Source organism: Neofelis nebulosa, chromosome 10 (genome assembly GCF_028018385.1).
Source record: "Neofelis nebulosa isolate mNeoNeb1 chromosome 10, mNeoNeb1.pri, whole genome shotgun sequence".
Classification (NCBI taxonomy): domain Eukaryota; kingdom Metazoa; phylum Chordata; class Mammalia; order Carnivora; family Felidae; genus Neofelis; species Neofelis nebulosa.
In genome coordinates, this window is record NC_080791.1 from 16,482,468 (window position 1) to 16,502,345 (window position 19,878).

General features: G+C 50.3%; 1 protein-coding gene across 7 annotated transcripts; it reads left to right on the forward strand.

Moving 5' to 3' along the window:
- The first annotated feature begins 1,324 nt into the window (after positions 1-1,324).
- HINFP (histone H4 transcription factor) lies at positions 1,325-15,813 on the forward strand. Of its 7 annotated transcripts, none has more exons than XM_058686990.1 (11): positions 2,173-2,300; positions 7,673-7,857; positions 9,998-10,227; positions 10,487-10,598; positions 10,770-10,922; positions 11,423-11,500; positions 11,589-11,709; positions 11,796-11,934; positions 12,027-12,151; positions 12,721-13,021; positions 13,861-15,813. In XM_058686990.1, exons 1-11 carry the CDS (start codon positions 2,254-2,256, stop codon positions 13,900-13,902), a joined length of 1,533 nt encoding a protein of 510 aa, XP_058542973.1. In that variant the 5' UTR covers positions 2,173-2,253; the 3' UTR covers positions 13,903-15,813. The 7 variants fall into 7 exon arrangements, with proteins under 7 accessions (XP_058542972.1, XP_058542973.1, XP_058542974.1 ...); XM_058686991.1 differs by lacking the exon at positions 13,861-15,813 and adding an exon at positions 13,491-13,685; XM_058686989.1 differs by lacking the exons at positions 2,173-2,300; positions 13,861-15,813 and adding an exon at positions 1,325-1,343 and having other exon boundaries at positions 12,721-13,685.
- The last annotated feature ends 4,065 nt before the right edge of the window (positions 15,814-19,878 follow it).

Below are 19,878 nucleotides of genomic sequence, written 5' to 3' on the forward strand. Positions count from 1 at the left end.
CCTGATCTAAAACGTGCAACTCTTAGTGGTCCACACAGGAGCGACTTGCTTACCAGGATGCCAAGGTAGCCAGACACACTGATCTCAAATTTTTACAAGAAATTTTTGTCACGGGGGGGGGGGGGGGGGGGCGCGAGCGTTCAGATTCCCACTGCACCTGTGGATTGAGTGGATGCTAACTGGAAGTTGTACTCAGCTTCCAGTGTTGAGCTGCCTGGAGCTCAATGGAATCCTCTATTTTATGGTAAAGAACCTGATCACATTTCAAAGATACAGGTGGTTTTACATGAACACAAAAGAAATACCAAACATCACTTGATAACTTTACTCATTTTACACTTTCAGAAGAGAGCCACAGCTCTTGAGGAGTATGAATTATGCTTTAAGTTTTTGTGTGGCAGCTCTTAAAGACCAAATCTGAGGATGCGTCTGAATTACCCGGCCAAAATTGTAGCTTGTTTTCAAGAGAAGCAGATTGAGATGGAAGTAAACTATGCTAGACAGCAAGACAGTCTCAAATTTTGAAGACATATGTGTGGATTCCAGAGCTATCCTGAAATTTTTGCTCTGTAAAAATTGTTTTGAGTCTACATAGTTCTGTGAATGGACTTTTCCTTCCTGCAATTGCTAAATTAAAGCTAAGAACCATCTTCAGTGGTGTAAATTTGAATTAAAGTAAGGTTGGCATTTTGTGAAGTATTACTCTATGCGCTTTTGAAGGAATGAAGTTGATAAAATATATTTTTGTTACTTGTGGATTGTATTTTAAAAGTCCTATTTTAAAATAGGGACAATAATATAATTCGCTGTTGTTAGCAACAAACTTCATGCACAAATTTCAGATTTTACTATGATGGTTATTTTTAATAGTATCCTCTATTGAACATTTAATGTGTTTCCTGATGATATGAATTATATAGGCTTATTTTTAGGTTAGGAAATACAGAAAAATGTAACAAAATATATATCAACCCCAATGAACTTTACTAAGGTACATTATTTAACAAATATGTCTTGAGCCCTTAATGTTTCAGCCACTAGACTAAGTGATGGAGTATGAAGGTGAAGAACACATACAATCCCTGCCGTCCCTGACTGGAAGACTTCTTGGAAAAAGAAGCATATTCACTGAGACCAGAAGAATGAGTAAGCGTTAGTCAAATACACGCCAGACTGGGGAGAAGGGAAAGACGGTGCCAGGCAGAGGAAACAAGTACAAAGCAGAAAAAGTAAAAGGCAGCTAGGTGTGGTAGAGAAACCGAAAGGAACTCGGGGCGGGAGAACAGAAATAGAGGACTAGGACTCAAGACACCATCGAAGTACACAGGACTCAGATGCTGAAGGTTCTAGAAAGCCTCAGTATAGTTTGGGCGGGGGGGGGGGGGGGGGGGGGAGGGGCGGTGTGTGCCCCGAGGCCACAGAATGCCTTTTAGCGTTTAAAGCAGGGTGGTGGTTTGATTAGGTCTCCGTGGGGAATGGCTTAGAGGAAAACAAGAGTGCACGCAATGGAACCAGTTAGGGTAGACATCCGGGCTCGACGTCGTTAATAGACCAGAGAGGGAGCGGAGAAGGACCGGGAGGAGGGGCAGAGGGGGCTGAATTCGAGAGCTCCGGCGAGTGTTTAAGGACGTAGAATTCAACTTGGAGGAGGGTCGGACGTGATGCACGAGAGAGGAATCAGGGATGACTACCGGGTTTCTGACTTGGAGTGGGTGGATAACATGGTTGCTTACTGAGCCAGGGAACAGGAGAGGTGGGGGGCGGGGGGAGAGAAGACGTCTCAGGAATGCCGATATTTAAGAAATCGGAGTAAGAGAACGAAGGATAGAGGTAGGACCCTAATTTGGGCCGGGCGGGGCTTACAGCCGCGCGCACCCAGCCTCACGCGCCGCCACCGCCGCCTCCTCCTACTCCCCCTCCCTGTGCTCGCGGGCAGCTTAACACAGTAACCCACGCGACGAAGGAGATGCCACTCGGAGCGCAGCTGGAGCCCCGCGCAGGCCCAGTGGGTGCCGAGCGCGGAGCCTGCGCAGTTGGGGGAATTCGGGGCCTCGGGATCCTCGCCCGCACCTCGCCTGGAACCCAGCGGCTGCAGCAAAGCTGCCATCCCCGAAGCCCGCCGCTCCTTGCTCCCGCCCCTTCCGTATTTTGGTCGCGCACGGGTTCCGTCAGTCGTAGCGGCCATTGGCTGCTAGAGGTATCCGAGAGCGGTGATTGGCTCTCGATGCCCGTCGTTCAAGCGCCCTTCCGGAGATGGTTGGAGGTGGGAAGAGCTGGAGAGACCCGGCAGCGGAGGGACGGTAAACTGGCTTCCGGCTTGCCTGGGCGACTTTGGGGACGCTCTGAGTAGGCTGCTCAAGCCAGGCTCTTCCCTAGTCACCTTGGCGAGGCTTGGTCTTGTAGCTCGGCCACGCCGGTCGGCCTGGCGCCTGCAGCGCCCCTGGCCCTTAGTCCCTAACCCCAACTCGAACCTCCCTGCTTCTCGTGTGGGGCTTGGCTGCTGCTGAGACGTGGTCACCGCCATGCCTTAATGCGGGAAGCACTACGAGAAACCTGCGGGGCTGCCAGGAGGGTCTCCTGTCTTCTCTTCGAACTCTCCCGGTGTTTCAGGGGCCCGATCCCGGCCGCTCAGGACAAGTCTTCCCCGCTTCGCCTGTGCACTGGGATTTCTTTCTGTCCCGACCTCCCTCATCGGGTGCTTTGTTTTGGCATTTGTCTTCACACGTCAGAGTCATCTCTTCGGCCAGATTGTGAGTCCTTAGGAGGTTCAGGACATCAGTCCTTTCTTTTCTTGACTGTCGTTCAGGGTTAATTTGATGCCTTGCGTTAAAATATATACTCAAGTATTTGCTGGTTGTTTCTTACTGTGACCCCTGATGAAAAGAAGTGTTAGGAATCCGTCGGGTTGTCCTTTTGTTGACCTTTTTGTAGAATTCTGCTTAGATCATCTCACCGTCAGAAGCAAGGATACAAATAGCTGACGCTTGTTGAGTTCTAGGGGTGTGTTACGCTAAGCATTTTAATCTACATCATCTAGTTTAGTCCATAAATCAATCCAGTGAGACAAGTTTAATGATTCCTCTGCTATATGGGAAACTGAGGCTTAAGTAACTTGCCTAGGGCCCCACAGCTAGTAAATGTTGGAGCTTTCTAACCAGTTTTGTTGACTCTAACATCAGCTGTGATGTTAGTATCCTGTTTTACATTTAGAGAAACAGGTTCAGAGAAGCTAGGTGATTTATCCAAAATAAAATAATAAGTCCTAGATTCACGTAAACATTAAAAGAGCTTGTATTAGGATGTCGTGGCCCTGAAGTTAGAACTGAACAGGGCACAGGCCAGGCTTTCTAGGAGCTCACAGTTTATTGGAGGAAACTGACAAAATAGCTACTTAATAAAACATGTTTGGGGTATTGTGTATACAGATATGAGGTCTGTGGAGAGGAAGGAATCAGACAAGGAGTGATGAGATGCCAGATGTAGAAAGAAAATGGAACCAAATTCCCTGGCTTTGAATTCTGTCTCCATCACTTCCTAGCTTGTGGCTTTGGGTAAATTATTTAACCTATCAGGGCCCATTTCCTCATTTGTGAAGTGGGATAATAGCGGTACTTCCCTCAATGGGTGGGTGGTTGTATTAGTGAACTTTTATATACATAAGATTCTTAGAACAGTGCTTTGCCTACAGTAGGTACTTAATGTTACGTTATTCTAGGCAAAGTAAAATCATTGAGACAGGGAACTTGAACCCAGGTTTTCTGACAACTTGTCCATTGCCCTCGCCAGTGTACAAGTTGCCTCACTTTGCTCACAGAAAGAGGGGTGGTGACCAGATTGTCACTGTCCCAGTGTTCCCCAGGCTAGAAACAAGTAGGACACAGGCAAAGAAAGTAAAGGAAGCTGGGGGACGACAAAAGAGGAATTCAGGGGGACGCCTCGGTGGCTCAGTCAGTTAAGTGTTTGACTTTGGCTCAGGTCATGATCTCACGGGTTTGTGAGTTTGAGCCCCACGTCGGGCTCTGTGCTGACAGCTCAGAGCCTGGAGCCTGCTTCTGATTCTATGTCTCCCTCTCTCTCTGCCCCTTTCCCACTCACTCTCTCTCTCAAAAATAAATTAAAAAAAAAAAAAAAAGAGGGATTCGGGGAGCTTTGCCTAGAGTTCAGGTCATTCTCGATATCTAGATAACCCATCTCCTGGGTCTTGCCCACCAGTCAACAACAGATGTGTGTTTAGAGCATTTGTGCTCAGCACTGTACTGGACATAGTATAAGGACACAGATGGGTGTGATGCGTTTCTGCCCAGAAGCAGCTAAGATTGTCCCATTGGGCAAATGAGAATAGAACACATCAGATGACCATGAGTGACCATGGGCAGCACACAAATAGGGTCGAGATTTTCTGGCATTATCTATGCCAGACATAGAACCAAGAGGCAAGCAGAATCTGAGGGGTGGGTAGTTTGGGAAAGCTTCCTGGAATGTGATCAGATGCTGACATTGAGTGTCTGGGGAGTACAGAGCTCTGTGCTAATGTTGGGAATAGGCAATGAAGGGGTGATGGTCCCTGCCCTGAGAAGCTCCTAGTCTGGGGGAGACAGACCTTCCATTCCACTGTAGCAGCACCATAATGAAGGTGTGCACAGTGCTGTGGGGACAGCAGGTAGATATTCCAGCTGTGCCTGGATGAATTGGGAAAGAACTCATCGAGGAGGGGACATTGGGCTTGAAGGGTAGGTAGAAGTTTCTCAGGCAGAGAGCTTGAGGAGAACGTGATGTGTTTAAGATAAAGTTCATTGAATCAGAGAGGAAGAGGACCGAATGAATGGGAGAGGAAGCCAGAGCAGCAGCATGGTGTAGAGGAGGAGGGTGTGATCTTTGGGTTAGAGTCTGGGCGCTCTCACTTTGAAATGAACTTTGGAAGAGAAGTTTCCACAGGGCTGACTCATGGTAGGCCCTCAGTAAGGGTTAGTTTCTTTACCCAGTTCCTGGAGAAGTAAGTTGAGGCCAGTTGAAGAGCTTTGCGTGCGGTACTAGGTGGACTTGAATCCCGTAGGCAGAGAGTTAGAGGAGGTTTGAGATGTGTCTGCCTTAGGAAGGTGTTCCCTACTTTTCCTACCCCAATGTTATAAAAACAGTGAACATTTTCTCCTGATAAGGTTCACTGTTAGTCTCGAGCAGCCCAGCAGCCCCATGGACATCCCAGAGTGTCCGAGGTGACTGGCTTCTCGGAGGAGGGGCAAAAGCCTTGGCTTAAAAAGGGGTTTCTCTGATAAGCAGTTAGGTATAAGAGGTTCTTGAACTTGTAGTCATGAAGGATTTCACGCGTTTTGTTTTTTCTGTGTGTTTTTTTCTTCTCCGTGTGTAGTAAGTAGAGGCCTTTCCCAGAGTTCCCAGCTCTATCAGGTAGACCAGTGCCTTGCTCCCTTCTAGGGCAGCGACAATCAGTTAACATCCGCCCAGAGGTGACACACCAGGCAGAGTCAAGGCCTCTTAGTGTCCTCTCTTGTCCCTGGACTTTTGCTTTCACTGCTGTCCTCTGTCATTCTGTTTCCTTTTAATGAGGGAAACTATTCTTTTATTGTTCCACGAACTGTGCTTCTGGAACTGCCTGCATCAGAACTGGGGTGCCGAGGTAAAAGGGCAGATTTCTAAGCTTAACCCCAGCCTACCTGAATCCGAATCTCTGGCAGGGTGGCTAGAGAACCCTGCAATTGAATTCATATTAAAGGTGGAGAACCTGCAGGTTCTTATTCAGCTTTCTTCAACAGGCATTTATTATAGGCCTAAGCATGACTAGCACTGTAAATACCCAAGGTACGATATCAGCTAGACAGATAAGGCCTCTTTTGTTCAAATGGAATCTGTACTTGACCCTTGAACAACGTGGAGGTTGGGGTGCCAACCCTTATGCAATCAAAAATTCATGTATAACTTTTGACTCCCCCAAAGCTTAACTACGAATAGCTCTACTGTCGGTTAAGCATCTGACTCTTGGTTTTGGCTCAGGTCATGATCTCACGGGTCGTGAGTTCGAGCCCCGCATCGAGCTCTGTGCTGACAGTGCGGAGCCTGTCTCTCTTAATAATTAAATTATTCTCTCTCTTAATAAATTCTCTCTCTCTTAATAAATAAACTTAAAAAAATATTGTCTTATGTAAAAAAAAAACAACACTGCAGATGTTACATGTATTGCTAACACTAGATGTCAAAAATGAAAAGATGACAGTCTGTAGGTGTGTGTGTAAGTTTTGATAAATTTTAACTTAATAAAAAAATTTTTTAAGTAATCTCTACACCCAGTGTGGGGCTCAAACTCATGACCCCGAGATCAAGAATTATGTGCTCCACTGACTGAGCCAGCCTGGTGCCCTGATAAATTTTAACTTTTTTAATAGATTTGTATATATTTTATGGTATTAAATAATGAAAGACTGGTGTCTACATAGATTTTATGTGTTTGTGACCTACCTTTTTCTTATTTTTTTAAGAGACAGTGTGAGCAGGGGAGGGGCAGAGAGAGAGGGAGATAGAGAATCTGAAGCAGGCTCCAGGCTCTGAGCTGTCAGCACAGAGCCTGACGTGGGGCTCGAACCCACAGACTGTGAGATCATGACCTGAGCCAAAGTCAGACCCTTCACTGACTGAGCCACCCAGACACCCCTAATTTTTAAAAATATTTCTAGGCTACACAGTTCATTTGCAAAATTTTTCAAATTGTTGCAAACATCCCAAAATTTTCCAGTGTATTTGAAAAGTATTTTAAAAGTCTGCATATAAATGGGCCCGCACAGTTCAAATCTCTGTTCAAGGATTAAATAGACATTTTAGTTCAGAGAATGTCAGGGGAGTGGTGAGTAACCACTGGATAGATTAGGCAAAGGCTGACAGTGTGGCAGTTTGAAAGTCTGGTGGGGATTTAGGACATGATGCAGTGAAAAATAAAAGAGCTTCTGGGCTCATCTGTAAGCTGTGTGGAAAGAATATGGACTTTGGAGTCAGCCTGACCTGACCCTACCACACCAGTAGTGTGTGACCTTGAGCAAACCAGTTAACCTCTCTGAGCCAGAGGTTCCTATTTGTAAATGAAGTCAAAAATAGTACTTACCTCATAGGGTGGTGTTAGTAATTCAGTGACATAATATAATATGCTTAGCATGATGCTTGACATATAGTTAAGTGTGAAATTAACAACAAAAGGTTTTGCTATCCCCGTTTTGAAGATGAGGATGTTCAGGAACAGAAGGGTTAAGTTACTTGGCCAAGGTCACACAGCTAGTAGGTGGCGGACACAGGAGTCTAGATTTGAAGTCTCTTCCTTGTCCAGAGCCATCTCTTTGAACCTGTGCGTTGTTCTGCATCCCATTGGAATAATTAATTCCTTCTTGGCCAGTTGCTCTGAAGCTTCAAGAGAAATGTGCCTTTAAAGTTCTTAGCTCAGTGCCTGGCACACGCTCAATAATGTTAGTGTGTTTTTCCCTTCCCAAGAATGCCAGACAGCTTCCAGGGGTTTGAGGAACTGCTGCTCCATCCTTATTGAAAAAGCACAGGGTTTCTCGCAGGTCACGGGAGAAGGCGCCTGCTGCCGCCTCTAGGCAGCCTGTCAGCCCAGCCGTTCACCCCCTGGTGGCGTTTGGGTGGAATCCTTGCAGCTGTGGGTTTCTTTCCCCTCTAGGGTGAAGGCCATGCCGCCCCCTGGGAAAGTTCCCCGAAAGGAGAATCTGGGGCTACAGTGTGAGTGGGGGTCCTGCTCCTTTGTGTGCTCAGCCATGGAGGAGTTCTGCGAGCATGTCACTCAGCACCTCCGGCAGCACCTGCACGGCTCCGGGGAGGAGGAGGATGAGGAGGAGGACCCACTTGGTAAGGGGGCAGGACAGGAGGGGGAAGGAGCTCAAGGAAAGTGGAACGTCTGACTTTCCTTGCCTAATTGTGCTTGTTTCGCTTATAAAAGCATTGTAGATGGGAATGCAAACTGGCGCAGCCGCTCTGGAAAACGGTGTGGAGGTGCCTCAAAAAATTAAAAATAGACCTACCCTGTGACCCAGCAATAGCACTGCTAGGAATTTACCCAAGGGATACAGGAGTGCTGATGCAGAGGGGCACTCGTACCCCAATGTTTATAGCAGCACTCTCAACAATAGCCAAATGATGGAAAGAGCCTAAATGTCCATCAACTGATGAATGGATAAAGAAATTGTGGTTTATATACACAATGGAGTACTACTTGGCAATGAGAAAGAATGAAATATGGCCCCTTGTAGCAACGTGGATGGAACTGGAGAGTGTGATGCTAAGTGAAATAGTCATACAGAGAAAGAGAGATACCATATGTTTTCACTCTTATGTGGATCCTGAGAAACTGAACAGAAGACCATGGGGGAGGGGAAGGGGAAAAAAAAGTTAGGGAGGGAGGCAAACCATAAGAGACTCTTAAAAACTGAGAATAAACTGAGGGTTGATGGGGGGTGCGGGGGAGGGGAAAGTGGGGGATGGGCCTTGAGGGCACCTGTTGGGAGGAGCACTGGGTGTTGTATGGAAACCAATCTGACAATAAATTTCACATTAAAAAACAAAAGCATCGTAGACTCATCATGGAAAATTCATTCAACAAGGAAACGTGGGACGAATCTGAATCCTCCATCCTGCCATCAAAAGGCAATTAGTGACATTACTTTAGTGAATGTCCTTTTGACGTCTCTCTGCATGCAATAATAAATTAGATAAAGACGATTTTCTTTTTTAAAAAGGATCATATTATTATTATACAGGCTGTCGACAGCCTGCTTTTCTGCTTCTCTGGTAATGCTTCTTAATTTTTGTTTTTTTTTCCCACTGCAACTACCAGATAGGCATGCGCTTTACTTCCCAACCCCAGATAAAGAGTTAAAAAAGTGCTTGAAACAATATTTGCTTTTGTTAAATGTTCTCTCAAGTATTCTTATTCTTTTTCATTAAAAAAAAAAAAAAAGGGGGGGGGGGGAGTGCCTGGCCGGCCCAGTGGGTAGAGCATGTGACTCTTGATCTCAGGGTCGTGAGTTCAAGCCCCACGTTGGGCATGGAGCCTACTTAAAAAAAGAAAAATTGTTATGCGCCTCTCTAAATTGATGTATTCAGTCACTAAGGGGTCACAAAACAGTTTTAAAAATTCTGTTCTACAGAAAGTACAGAGGCAGCTCTCCTTCCCCAACCTCAGATTCTGTTTTAAGTCTCGTGACTGTGAAGCATAAGTGATAGTTTCAGAAGTCAAACAGTACGTACACAAAAGGGAAATTAGGGGGTTATTATATATTTCAGAGTAGCTCCTTTTAAAAACAAGTGAGCCCCTGTAAAGCATTGAAAATGTGCTTCGAGAGAGGTGCATGAGAGCCAGGCATTGGACTGCCGCAGCTGATGGCTTTCCCGGAGAGGGTGGATCTCGGGCAGAATTTGGAGGAAAGAAGGACCTGCGGTCCGACGGGAAGGAGTGAGGGGTGTCCCAGCTCGGGAGCCGGCAGCGCACGCCGGCCACACTGTGAGTTGGTGGCTCTGGACCTTGCGCACACCCTTCCCTCTGCCTCGACCACACTTCTCCAGCTAGCTCACGGATGCTCGCCCTTCGGATCTCAACGCCGGGACGCTTCCGAGTTCCCCATGCCTACATCAGATGGGCTCTGTTTAATTACATTGCAGTAACCCGCACCCCCTGCCCGCTTCATAGAACTCGGAGCTGGCTGCACTCTTAGATTTATACGTGGGATTACTTAACTAACGTTTCCTCTCCCTGACTGAAAGCTATCGTGAGGGCAAGGACTGGGACTCTTTACTCATCACTACCCCCCCCACCCCCACCCCCCCAGTGCCTGGTGCACGATTGGTAGTTGTTAAATGCTGGTATTTGCCGAATGAACTGTGGTCATTTGGTCAGAGTCCAGCCTGCTCGCTCGCCGCTAAGTGTCACAGGTAGAAGGAGAGCTGAGCTTTGGAAGGTATCAGACTTTTCCCCCTAAACCCCTTTCTGCAGAAGAAGAATTCTCCTGCTTGTGGCAGGAGTGTGGCTTTTGCTCTATGGACAGTTCTGCTGACCTCATCCGCCACGTCTACTTCCACTGCTACCACACCAAGCTGAAGCAGTGGGGGCTGCAGGCTCTGCAGAGCCAGGCCGACCTCAGCCCCTGCATCCTGGACTTCCAGAGCCGCAACATCATCCCTGACATCCCTGACCACTTCCTGTGTCTGTGGGAGCACTGTGAGGTCAGCGGGCAGTGCTGGGCGTAGGGGTGGAAGGAAGTTGGGGATCTTAGCTCAAGATGCCTTGACCCTCTCAGGGATGCCCTGCGTCTGCCAGGTTCCTGCTACTATGTCATTTCGTTTCCGGGTGGCCCCCGTGCTCCAACTTTCTCAGGCCCACCGAGTTAGTTTGAGGGAGCGCCAAGAAACCCCCTTTGGGCACGTCGGTGTCAAAGTCCCTCTAGCCACCCTCGGTCCTAACCCCAGGTTGCCCCTGGCACAGAGTTCCTTCGACAACCCCGAGTGGTTCTATCGGCACGTGGAAGCACACAGCCTGTGCTGTGAATACCAAGCGGTCGGCAAAGACAACCAGGTGGTGCTGTGTGGCTGGAAAGGTAGGGCCACTCCTTAACTTCTTGTCCTTAAAGAATCCCTGGGGGTGGCAAGGGGTTGGGGCGGCGGCGGGGCATGGGACCAGTCCCCCAGGGTAAGGTCGGCTGCTGGCCGGAGACTTGATGTCAGAACTGCCTCTGGGCGTTTGAGCCTGACTGGGCTTTCCTTCCCAGGCTGTACCTGCACCTTCAAGGACTGCCGGAAGCTTCGAGAGCACCTCCGCAGCCACACCCAGGAGAAGGTGGTGGCCTGCCCCACCTGCGGGGGCATGTTTGCCAACAACACCAAGTTCTTAGATCACATCCGTCGCCAGACCGCGTTGGATCGTAAGCAATCAGAGAAGAAGGGGAGCGGGTGCAGGCCGTCCTTGCGGTGGGGGTAAGGGGCATGTTCCTGGGAGTGGGGGCCACCGAAGGCATCTGCAGCCTGGCTACATCTACCTCTAGGACTCAGTCACCTGCCACAGTGTGACAGGAGAGTCACTAGGTGCTCTTACTGTTCAGTGCTTACTGTGTGCCACATCTCTTCCCAGCGAATCCTCGCGACCCCATGAGGTATGCTGCTCCTCCCCCTTTCTGCAGGTGAAGAAACCGAGGGCCAGGTTACCTCACTTACCTGAGGTCGCACAGCTAGTTAGGGGTCAAGCAGGGATTCTCATTCAGGTTCTCGACTGCAAGCGCCATGCTCTTTCCATGGTACTGTGTCCATCCCTGGTTCCCGAGCTCCCCCTTTCTTGGGTGGTTCTCCTCTCCCGGGCTTGCTCTCCTGTCTGTGCCTCCCCGCCATCCTCCGCAGCCCAGGCTCTCTTCTGCCTGCCCCACTGTAGAGCAACGCTTCCAGTGCTCTCACTGTTCCAAGAGATTTGCCACGGAGCGGCTGTTGCGGGACCATATGCGTAACCATGGTGAGTGGCCGGCGCCCCCGACCTCCTTGCCCACCCTCCAGGTATCCGCTAGGCCCCCCGATCACAGCCTCCTCTCTGCTCCTCTCAGTGAATCACTATAAGTGTCCTCTGTGTGATATGACCTGCCCGCTGCCATCGTCCCTCCGAAACCACATGCGCTTTCGCCACAGCGAGGACCGGCCTTTTAAGTGTGACTGTTGTGAATACAGGTAAGGGGAACCAGGGGCCAGAAATCAGAGAACCCGAGGTCCAGGGTCCCCCGTGCCCTCCCACCGCTCCTGACCTCTCCCGGCAGCTGCAAGAATCTGATTGACCTGCGGAAGCACCTGGACACCCATAGCAAGGAGCCCGCCTATAGGTGTGACTTCGAGAGCTGCGGCTTCAGCGCGCGATCCCTCTGCTCTATCAAGTCCCATTACCGAAAAGTGCATGAGGTGAGTTGGGCGGTCGGTGGGAGAGGCCAGGTGCAGGTGTGGGGGAGCCCAGGATGCAGAGCTGGCCTCACTCTCCCTCCCCTCCCCGTCAGGGAGACTCAGAGCCGAGATACAAATGTCACGTATGTGACAAATGCTTCACGAGGGGCAACAACCTCACCGTGCACCTTCGAGAGAAGCACCAGTTCAAGTGGCCCTCAGGGCACCCCCGTTTTCGGTATGTCTCTGAACCCTGCCCCGTAGGTTCGCAGACCTTCCCCCCCCGCTCCCCGATACCTTTTCAACAAGTTAACCTTGAATTTGAGGATAATTGGATGTCCACCGTCTCTGTTGAGGTTCGGGGAACCCCGAGAATCGGTGGTGGAGCAAAGATGAGTTTTGTGACCTTTGAATGGAAGGCACGGTGCCAAAGCCCTACAGCCAGAACCGGAGCCTAAGGGCCCTCATCCGTAGCCCCAAGGCCATCTCCTGAATCCTGTGACACTCCCACCCTCCCACACAGATCATTTCTTTTTCCCCCTCTGCACCCCCTCCCTCCCTCCCTCCCTCCCTCCCTCCCTCCGCCTCAAGTTTCTACATCAAATTTTCCATTTCGAGTAATGCTCCCTCCCTCTTGTCATTTCTTCTGCACATTCCAATAAAGACCCCTCTTGGTCTCCAACTCCTGTCACTTAACATCCCAGGGCTTCTCCCATCCCTCGTGTTTGTCCCGTAGCTTGCCGGTCTCTGGACATTTCTGCGTCCCCCTGCGCATGTTTGCTGCCCCCCGTGCTCCCGCTTCCCCAGGTACAAGGAGCACGAAGATGGCTACATGCGGCTGCAGCTGGTTCGCTATGAGAGTGTGGAGCTGACACAGCAGCTGCTGCGGCAGCCGCAGGACGGATTGGACCCGGGAGCATCGCTGAGTGACAGCAGCCTGCAGGGCATCATTCTTGAAGCAGTGCCAGGGGAGCCGGGACCCCAGGAAGAGGCCGAAGAGGAAGAGGAGGGTGGGAGCGGTGACGGCACGGCCCTCTCGGCCTCTCAGGACACCCCCGGCCCCGTCGTCCATGTGGTGAACCAGACCAACGCCCAAGGCGAGCAAGAGGTTGTCTACTATGTGCTGTCCGAGGCCCCGGGAGAGCCCCCCCCAGCCCCCGAGCCCCCCTCAGGGAACGTCACGGAAAAGCTTCAGGGAGTAGCCGAGGAGCCGCAAGTCCAGATGGTGTGAGGCCTGCAGAGCCTGACCGTTCCTACCCCAGACCCTGGCGTGTGAGCCAGGCTGGTGGCGGTGCCCCTAGCGGGCAGCCCCTGCCAACGGATGCCTTTAAGGGTGGTGCCAAGAGCTGTGTGGTGCACTCCGGACCCGGCTTGCGTCATTCAGCGGATCCAAAGGACTTCCTTTTCTGCCAGACGGCGCTTTGTGGGGACCCGAGAAGTTTGGGTTCCTTGAGGGGGATGCGCTGGTCGTGTGTGTCCTTGTAGAGGGGCTGGTATCAGGCTTACCCATAACCCCCTAGTCACTCTGAAACAGTGAGTAAAAGCCCCCGTCAACTCGCACCCATTCCCGTCCTTAGGTCCAGGGGTGACACATAACTGGTTCCTGCGAGGGCCTTTACAACCAGCCAAGGCAGCATGAACCAGGCAGCCATCTCCCTCTAAAGGGCTCCTGCGATCGCAAGGACTTTCATGGTCACCCTCAGGGATGGGATCGGAGGCACTGAGTGTGTGTGTAACGGTTGTTTTGGTAATAAAAGAAACACGGGCTCTTACTCATGTCTTCCTTATGCTTGGTGGCTCTCAACCAGATAGGAGATGCAGCTGCCCAGAAGAGGAGTTGACTCATTAGGCTTGTTCTTTTAGTGACTGGGGTTTGTTTTTGTTTGTATCTTTACTCTTGCTCCCCTCCCCCTCCCCCCTTGGTGAAACGTCTCCATTTCTTCCCAGAGCATCTGCTGTCTCCATGGAGGTCTCAGGCGTAGGCTGTGAGTGGGCAGTAGTAACACTCCCTCTAGAATGCACGATCGGCTGGGAGACAGGAAGGTAGGGCACCTGGCCACGGCCATCCCGTCTGAGTCCTGGTTAGAATCCAGTGTCTCTGGGGCAGGGTCTCTACCTGTGGGGCTGAGGAGGAAGCTGGGACGGATGGTGGATTTGGAGGCCCTAGGGAATGGCAGGTACTGTAGGTTTAAAGACCAGGTTAGAAAATTGTGTCTGAATGTACAGTTTCCTGGGGAAAGGGTCTGTTTTTCACTAGATTCTCAAAGAGGTTGAAACCCTCCAAAAAATAAGAACCATTTCCCTTGGCCTGTCCAGCCACCTCTCGGCACCCTGTGTCCATTCTTGGGGTCGCTGCCACTCTTGAGGTCAAGGGAATACTCTCAGGGGTATTCGTGGGCAGAAAGCTGCCCACAAAAGATTTCTGCACCTTTTTGAGAGGACCGAACTTAATTCTTACCGCAAAAACAGCATGTGCCTGTTGCAGGAAGAATTTAGGAAAGAACAAGCTTTTCGTTAATTCCAGCCGCCGTTTACCGAGTTCCTTCTATAGTCCGGGCGCCGTGGCAGGTGGTAAAGATACAGTAAATGATGAGTAAAACCCAGAGGTGAGTGAAACTCTCTGCCCTGAAGAGACTTGGAGTACAGAGACAAGACCAAAGTAAGTGGAGGGTTGGAAGCCTACCAGAGTTCACTGAGGAGGCTCAGAGGAGGAGACAGCATTACGTGGGTGAGGGATCAGGAAAGGCTTCATCGAGGAAGTGATTAGAGCTACAAGGTACAAAGAGGTGGACACATTGTTCCAGGTAGAGGAAACCCGGTCTCTACACCTGAAGGAGGACTCCGTGGCCTGCAGCACAGGGCAGTACGCCACGGGGAGAGACGAGACCAGGAAGGAAGGCCGGGCCACCCAAAAGGATCCACGTGAGGTTTTAGGACGGTGATTCTGCCAGTGATGAGGAATACAGATTGGAACAGTGAGAAGTTAGGGGGCTGCTGGGAAGAACTCAGGCAAGAAACAATGAGGGCTTTAAGGTTATGCCCGTGTGGATGTTCACGTTGCCTCTACGAGAGCACCTTCGAGGAAATGGCAGTGCGGAGAAGAGAGGAAATGTGAATGAAAAATGTGCTCAAGCAAGGCCATCTCATTCCCAGGCTCACTCCTCTAGGGTCTTGTACTGATTTTGCCACCCACGCCCCGTCCTTCCCCTAAACAAGTATAATCCACTAACCCCAGCAGGCCTTCAGTTCGTCGAAGACCAGCGAGGCTTCTTTGGGCTAAGTACCCTCAGTCTCTTCTATATCTTCTCACGCCACTTAATTTGGGGCCCCTTCCACCCCACCTCCTCTGGGTCTGTGTTTTTGGTGGTTACACATTGTGAAGCCACTGCCCTCTAGAACCCCCTGTCTTTCCATACTTCGTGCTGCCCAAACCACGCTCCTTTACTTCCGAGGTATGCACTTGTTACCTTGGTCTTAACAGCAGGCCCTCCTGTTTGTCCTTATTAAGTTTTGTCTTGTGAGATTGACACCTGTCCCCAAGAGGTGGATTGAAAGGTTGAATAAAACAGGGCCAAAGACAAACCCCAAAGGCAAGTCCCTAGAGACCTTTCTCCTAACCATGACCGGATGAAGACTTTAAAGACTCCAGACCTTGAAAACACACGGTGGTGCCCCACTTTCCCTATACGGTTCAAATACGGTGGATCCTTGAACAATGCGGGGGGGTGGGGGCGCCGACTCCCCCCACGTAATTGAAAATCCATGTGTAACTTTTGACTCCCCTAAAACTTAACTGGTGATAGCCTGCCGTTAACCAGAAGCCTCATCAATAACGTAAGAAGTTGATTAACACATGTTTTGTATATGTGTTATATGCTGTGTGTTCTTACAATAAAATAAGCTAACAAAAAAAAATTTTTTTTAAACGTTTTTATTTATTTTCGAGACAGAGAGAGACAGAGCATGAGCAGGGGAGGGGCAGAGCGAGAGGGAGACACAGAATCCGAAGCGGGCTCCAGGCTCCGAGCTGTCGGCACAGAGCCCGACGCGGGCTCGAACCCACGGACCGTGAGATCGTGACCTGAGCCAAAGTCAGATGCTCAACCGACTGAGCCACCCAGGCGCCCCCTTGCTGGTGCTCTAAGCAGTGGCTGAGGCTGCCCCCTCCAGCATCCCTGATGCCGTCCTTTCCTCAGTTGAGCAGTGTCTTGAGGATCAAGCCAATCCCTTATGTAAAGTACCTCCCTTACCAGTCTTGGCTGTTACACCCACACCAGATCTCATGCTCTGTACCATGGGGACAGCGGAAGAGGTTCTGGCTTGCTACCGCGTGAATCTAGTTCTTCGGGGGAAGGGGATTCTGGGCTCAGCATGCATAGGTTAGAAAGCACCGGAGCTAGCGTGAGGGGTTATTGAATCGAAGCAACTAGAGGCCTGTGGAAGGATATCAGAGGCTGGGGCTGGGTCAGCGCAGGACTTTGGAGGTAGGGCGATGACACTGCTAATTTGATTACCTTAGGGTTTCATCCCGAGTCAGCCCGTACGTCAGACATCGTGGTGTCTGAAGATTAAGGAGACAACCTACCTTACTGTCCCTTAAAGAGTAGGGGTACAAAGAGAAGGCAGGCGGCCCAGGAGTGTGGAAGCGAATGCTTCTTTTCTCTTACTTGGGGCAAGTCCACAGTCTCAGAGAAGAGCACAGGAGAGCTGACTAAGGTATAGAAGAGCAATGATTCCCCAAGATGAGGAGAGGGAGGAATGGTCGTGGGGAATCAGGTCATTTCCGTAAGGTTACGACCTATCGAATATAGGTATAGTGAACGGTAGATGAATGGATGAATTTTGCTCAAGGGCAGGCATCCCATGATGCACTTCGGGAATAAGGAGCACAGCCGTCCTGTTCAACAGCAGGAGTTGAGGCCGAGAGGCAAGGTTGGTGGATGCTGGCAACTCTTCACGCTTAATAGCTTGCATTTCTTGACCGGGCAAGGAATAGAGAGGACAAGTAGATAAATGACACTTGGGGAAGGAATGGAGACACCCCTTTGGAGCCAGGGAAGGAGGGATGAACGGGAGGGGTGAGAAAGCTTTCACATCTGGTTGTCTCTATTTCCTTGAGGAAGTAGGAATTAAAGTTTTGAGGAGAGTGATAAGAATCGCCATTAGAAGATAAAAAAGAGTGAGATCAGCTGATGGTCAAAGGCCAAGATCAGGCACTGGCAAATTCAGCACAACCAGGTACTTTTTTGTAGCAGATACCAGCACCCCCGGAGCAAAAGCAGAAGACAGGCCGCTGGGTTGACCCACAGCCAGGACGTGGATGGCGTCGGGCCAAGGAGCAGGGTAATTACAGCAGCTGGAGAAGACTGGACAGGGAGCCCCTGAGAGACCAGAAGGTAGTGGTTAGGATCAAAGCACTGGAGGTTTCAGGGCACCGGGCTGGCTCAGTCGATAAAGCATGCAACTCTTGATCTCAGGGTCATGAGTTCAAGCCCCATGTTGGGCATAGAGCTTACTTAAAAAAAAAAAAAAAAAAAAAAGCCGAAAAACAAAGCGTTAGAGGTTCCGATGGGGCTTCTGAAGATTAGAGGGCAGAGGGGAATGCTTGTGGTCAGAAAGGGGACATTTTTAAATGGAGCTATTCAGAGTCCACAGTACATCTAAAAGAAGTAGGCTGCGGTGAGGCGCCTGGGTAGCTCAGTTGGTTGGGTGACCGACTTCGGCTCAGGTCATGATCTTGCGGTTTGTGAGTTCGAGCCCTGCGTCGGGCTCTGTGCTGACAGCTCGGAGCTCGGAGCCTGGAGCCTGCTTCGGATTCTGTGTCTCCCCCCTCTCTCTATCCCTCCCCTGCTCACACTCTGTGTCTCTCTGTCTCTCAATAATAAATAAACGTTAAAGAAAGAAAAAGAAAGAAAGAAAGAAAGAAAGAAAGAAAGAAAGAAAGAAAGAAAGAAAGAAAGAAAGAAAGAAGGCTGCAGAGTGGAGACATGTCACAGGAGTGGAAGAGTCCAAGGGAAACACCTACCTGCAGAGGCCTTTGTGTCCCCTCCAGTGGAGTGGGTCCTGTCTCACAAGGGGAACCGACGCCAGAGAACCACTGGGTGACACCCGCTCAAGGCTGGTTCCATGCAAAGGACACACATAACCGAGAGGTGTGGTGGAGGTTCAAGTTGTAAGGGAAGAAACAAGCTGAGACTAAGAGGAGGGGGGTGTGTGGGATCAGAAGGAAAAAGAGACAGAGACTCTTGGGTAGTGACCCTTGACATTTTGCAGCTTTGGAGGTCCCCTCGTTTTCTTCTTAGCAGAAGGGAGTGGTACAACATAGCAGGGGAGAGATGGAGAGGTATGTGTTACACTTTAAAAAAATATTTACTTTTGAGACCGAAAGCGGGGGGGCATGCAGAGAGAGAGGGGGACAGAGGATCTGGAGTGGGCTCCGTGCTGATAGCCCACAGCCGAGAGCCTGATGCAGGGATCGGGGCTTGAACGATGCGGGTCTCAAGGGGTCTTGGGGCTTGAACTCTGAGACCATGACCTGAGCCAGTCTGACGCTTAACTGACTGACCCCTTACTTACTACGCTTTTTTTTTTTAAGTTTATTTATTTATTTTGAGAGAGAGAGAGAGAGAAGCAGAGCACGTGAATGGGGGCGAGGCAGAGAAAGAGGGAGGGAGAGAGAATCCCAAGCAGGCCCACTGCTGCCAGTGCAGAGCCCCACACGGGGCTTGAACTCAGGACTGGTACGATCCTGACCTGATCGGAAGTCAGACGCTTAGCCAACTCAGCCACGCAAGTCCCCTGTATTTTTATAATTTTAAAAGAATAAAGATCCTTTAGAAAGCAACAGCAGGGGCTCTGCCTAGCAGGTACCCCCCTCCACCGTCCAGATTCGAGCCTACGCCCATCTTTGGCTTCCTGCCTTGGGTAGGGGAGGGCTCCGTCAGCCTCCCTCTTAATCCACCCCTCATTCCCAGTCCTGAGCTGCATTTCCCCCAGTGGCCAGCAGAGGGTCCTTCTATTGATAAATACATTTTAAAACCTTTCTTGGCGAAGACGAGAGACTAGTGCCGTGGGCAAAGGAGGCCCCGCGGATGAGTGGCCTGGGGTGGTGGGAACAGAACTGAGTTGGTTCCAGAGTCCCCAGTCCAGTTCCTCCCCCGGTCCCATAGGACACTGCTACCCCCCTTTTGCCATAGGTACATAATAAAGCTCCTTACCACCTGCTTCTCCCACAAATCCCTGCCCAGAGCCCCCGGCTGCTGGATTAACTCCTGGCACTAAGCTGAGACAGGAGTTTTCTGCTTCTGCCTTGTTCCTCGTAAGCCAATTATCATCAACCCTTACCTTTCTGGCTCTAAGGAGCCTGCCCTGTTTGGAGGCTCCCTCTTGGGAAGGGGGGAAGGGTCTGGGATGGGAATTGGGGAGGTCTCAGAGAAAGAAAAGGATCAGTCTCGGGGAATGGAGGAGGACTATCTGGGGAAGAGGGAGCAGGTCCACTCTGAGGGAAAGTCCTTGGTAGGTGATGGGGGGGGGTTGTTCTGGGAATGATGAGGTCTGGACTAACGAATGAAGGGTCTCTTGAGCAATGGTTCTCAAAGTGTGGTCTCTAGACTAGCAGTATCAGCATCACCTAGGGACTTATTAGAGATGCCAATTCTCTGGCCCCACTGCGGATGCTGAGTCAGAAAGTCTGGGGGTAGGGCTAACAATTTGTTTTAACAAGCCCGCTAGATGATTCTGACATGGATCCCTGGAGCCATCACATCAACTCGTACTTGTGCTTGACATTTCTGAGCGTCAGTTTCCTTATCTGAAACACAGGAGGATAATATTGACCTCAGAAAATTGTCATGAGGACTGGTTAGACCATTCAGGCAGCTGATAGCTATTGGGTACTTTCTGTCCAAGTTCTAGGAATCCAGGGGAGAAAGATACAGACCTAGCTCTTTTCAGAGGTCACGTGGT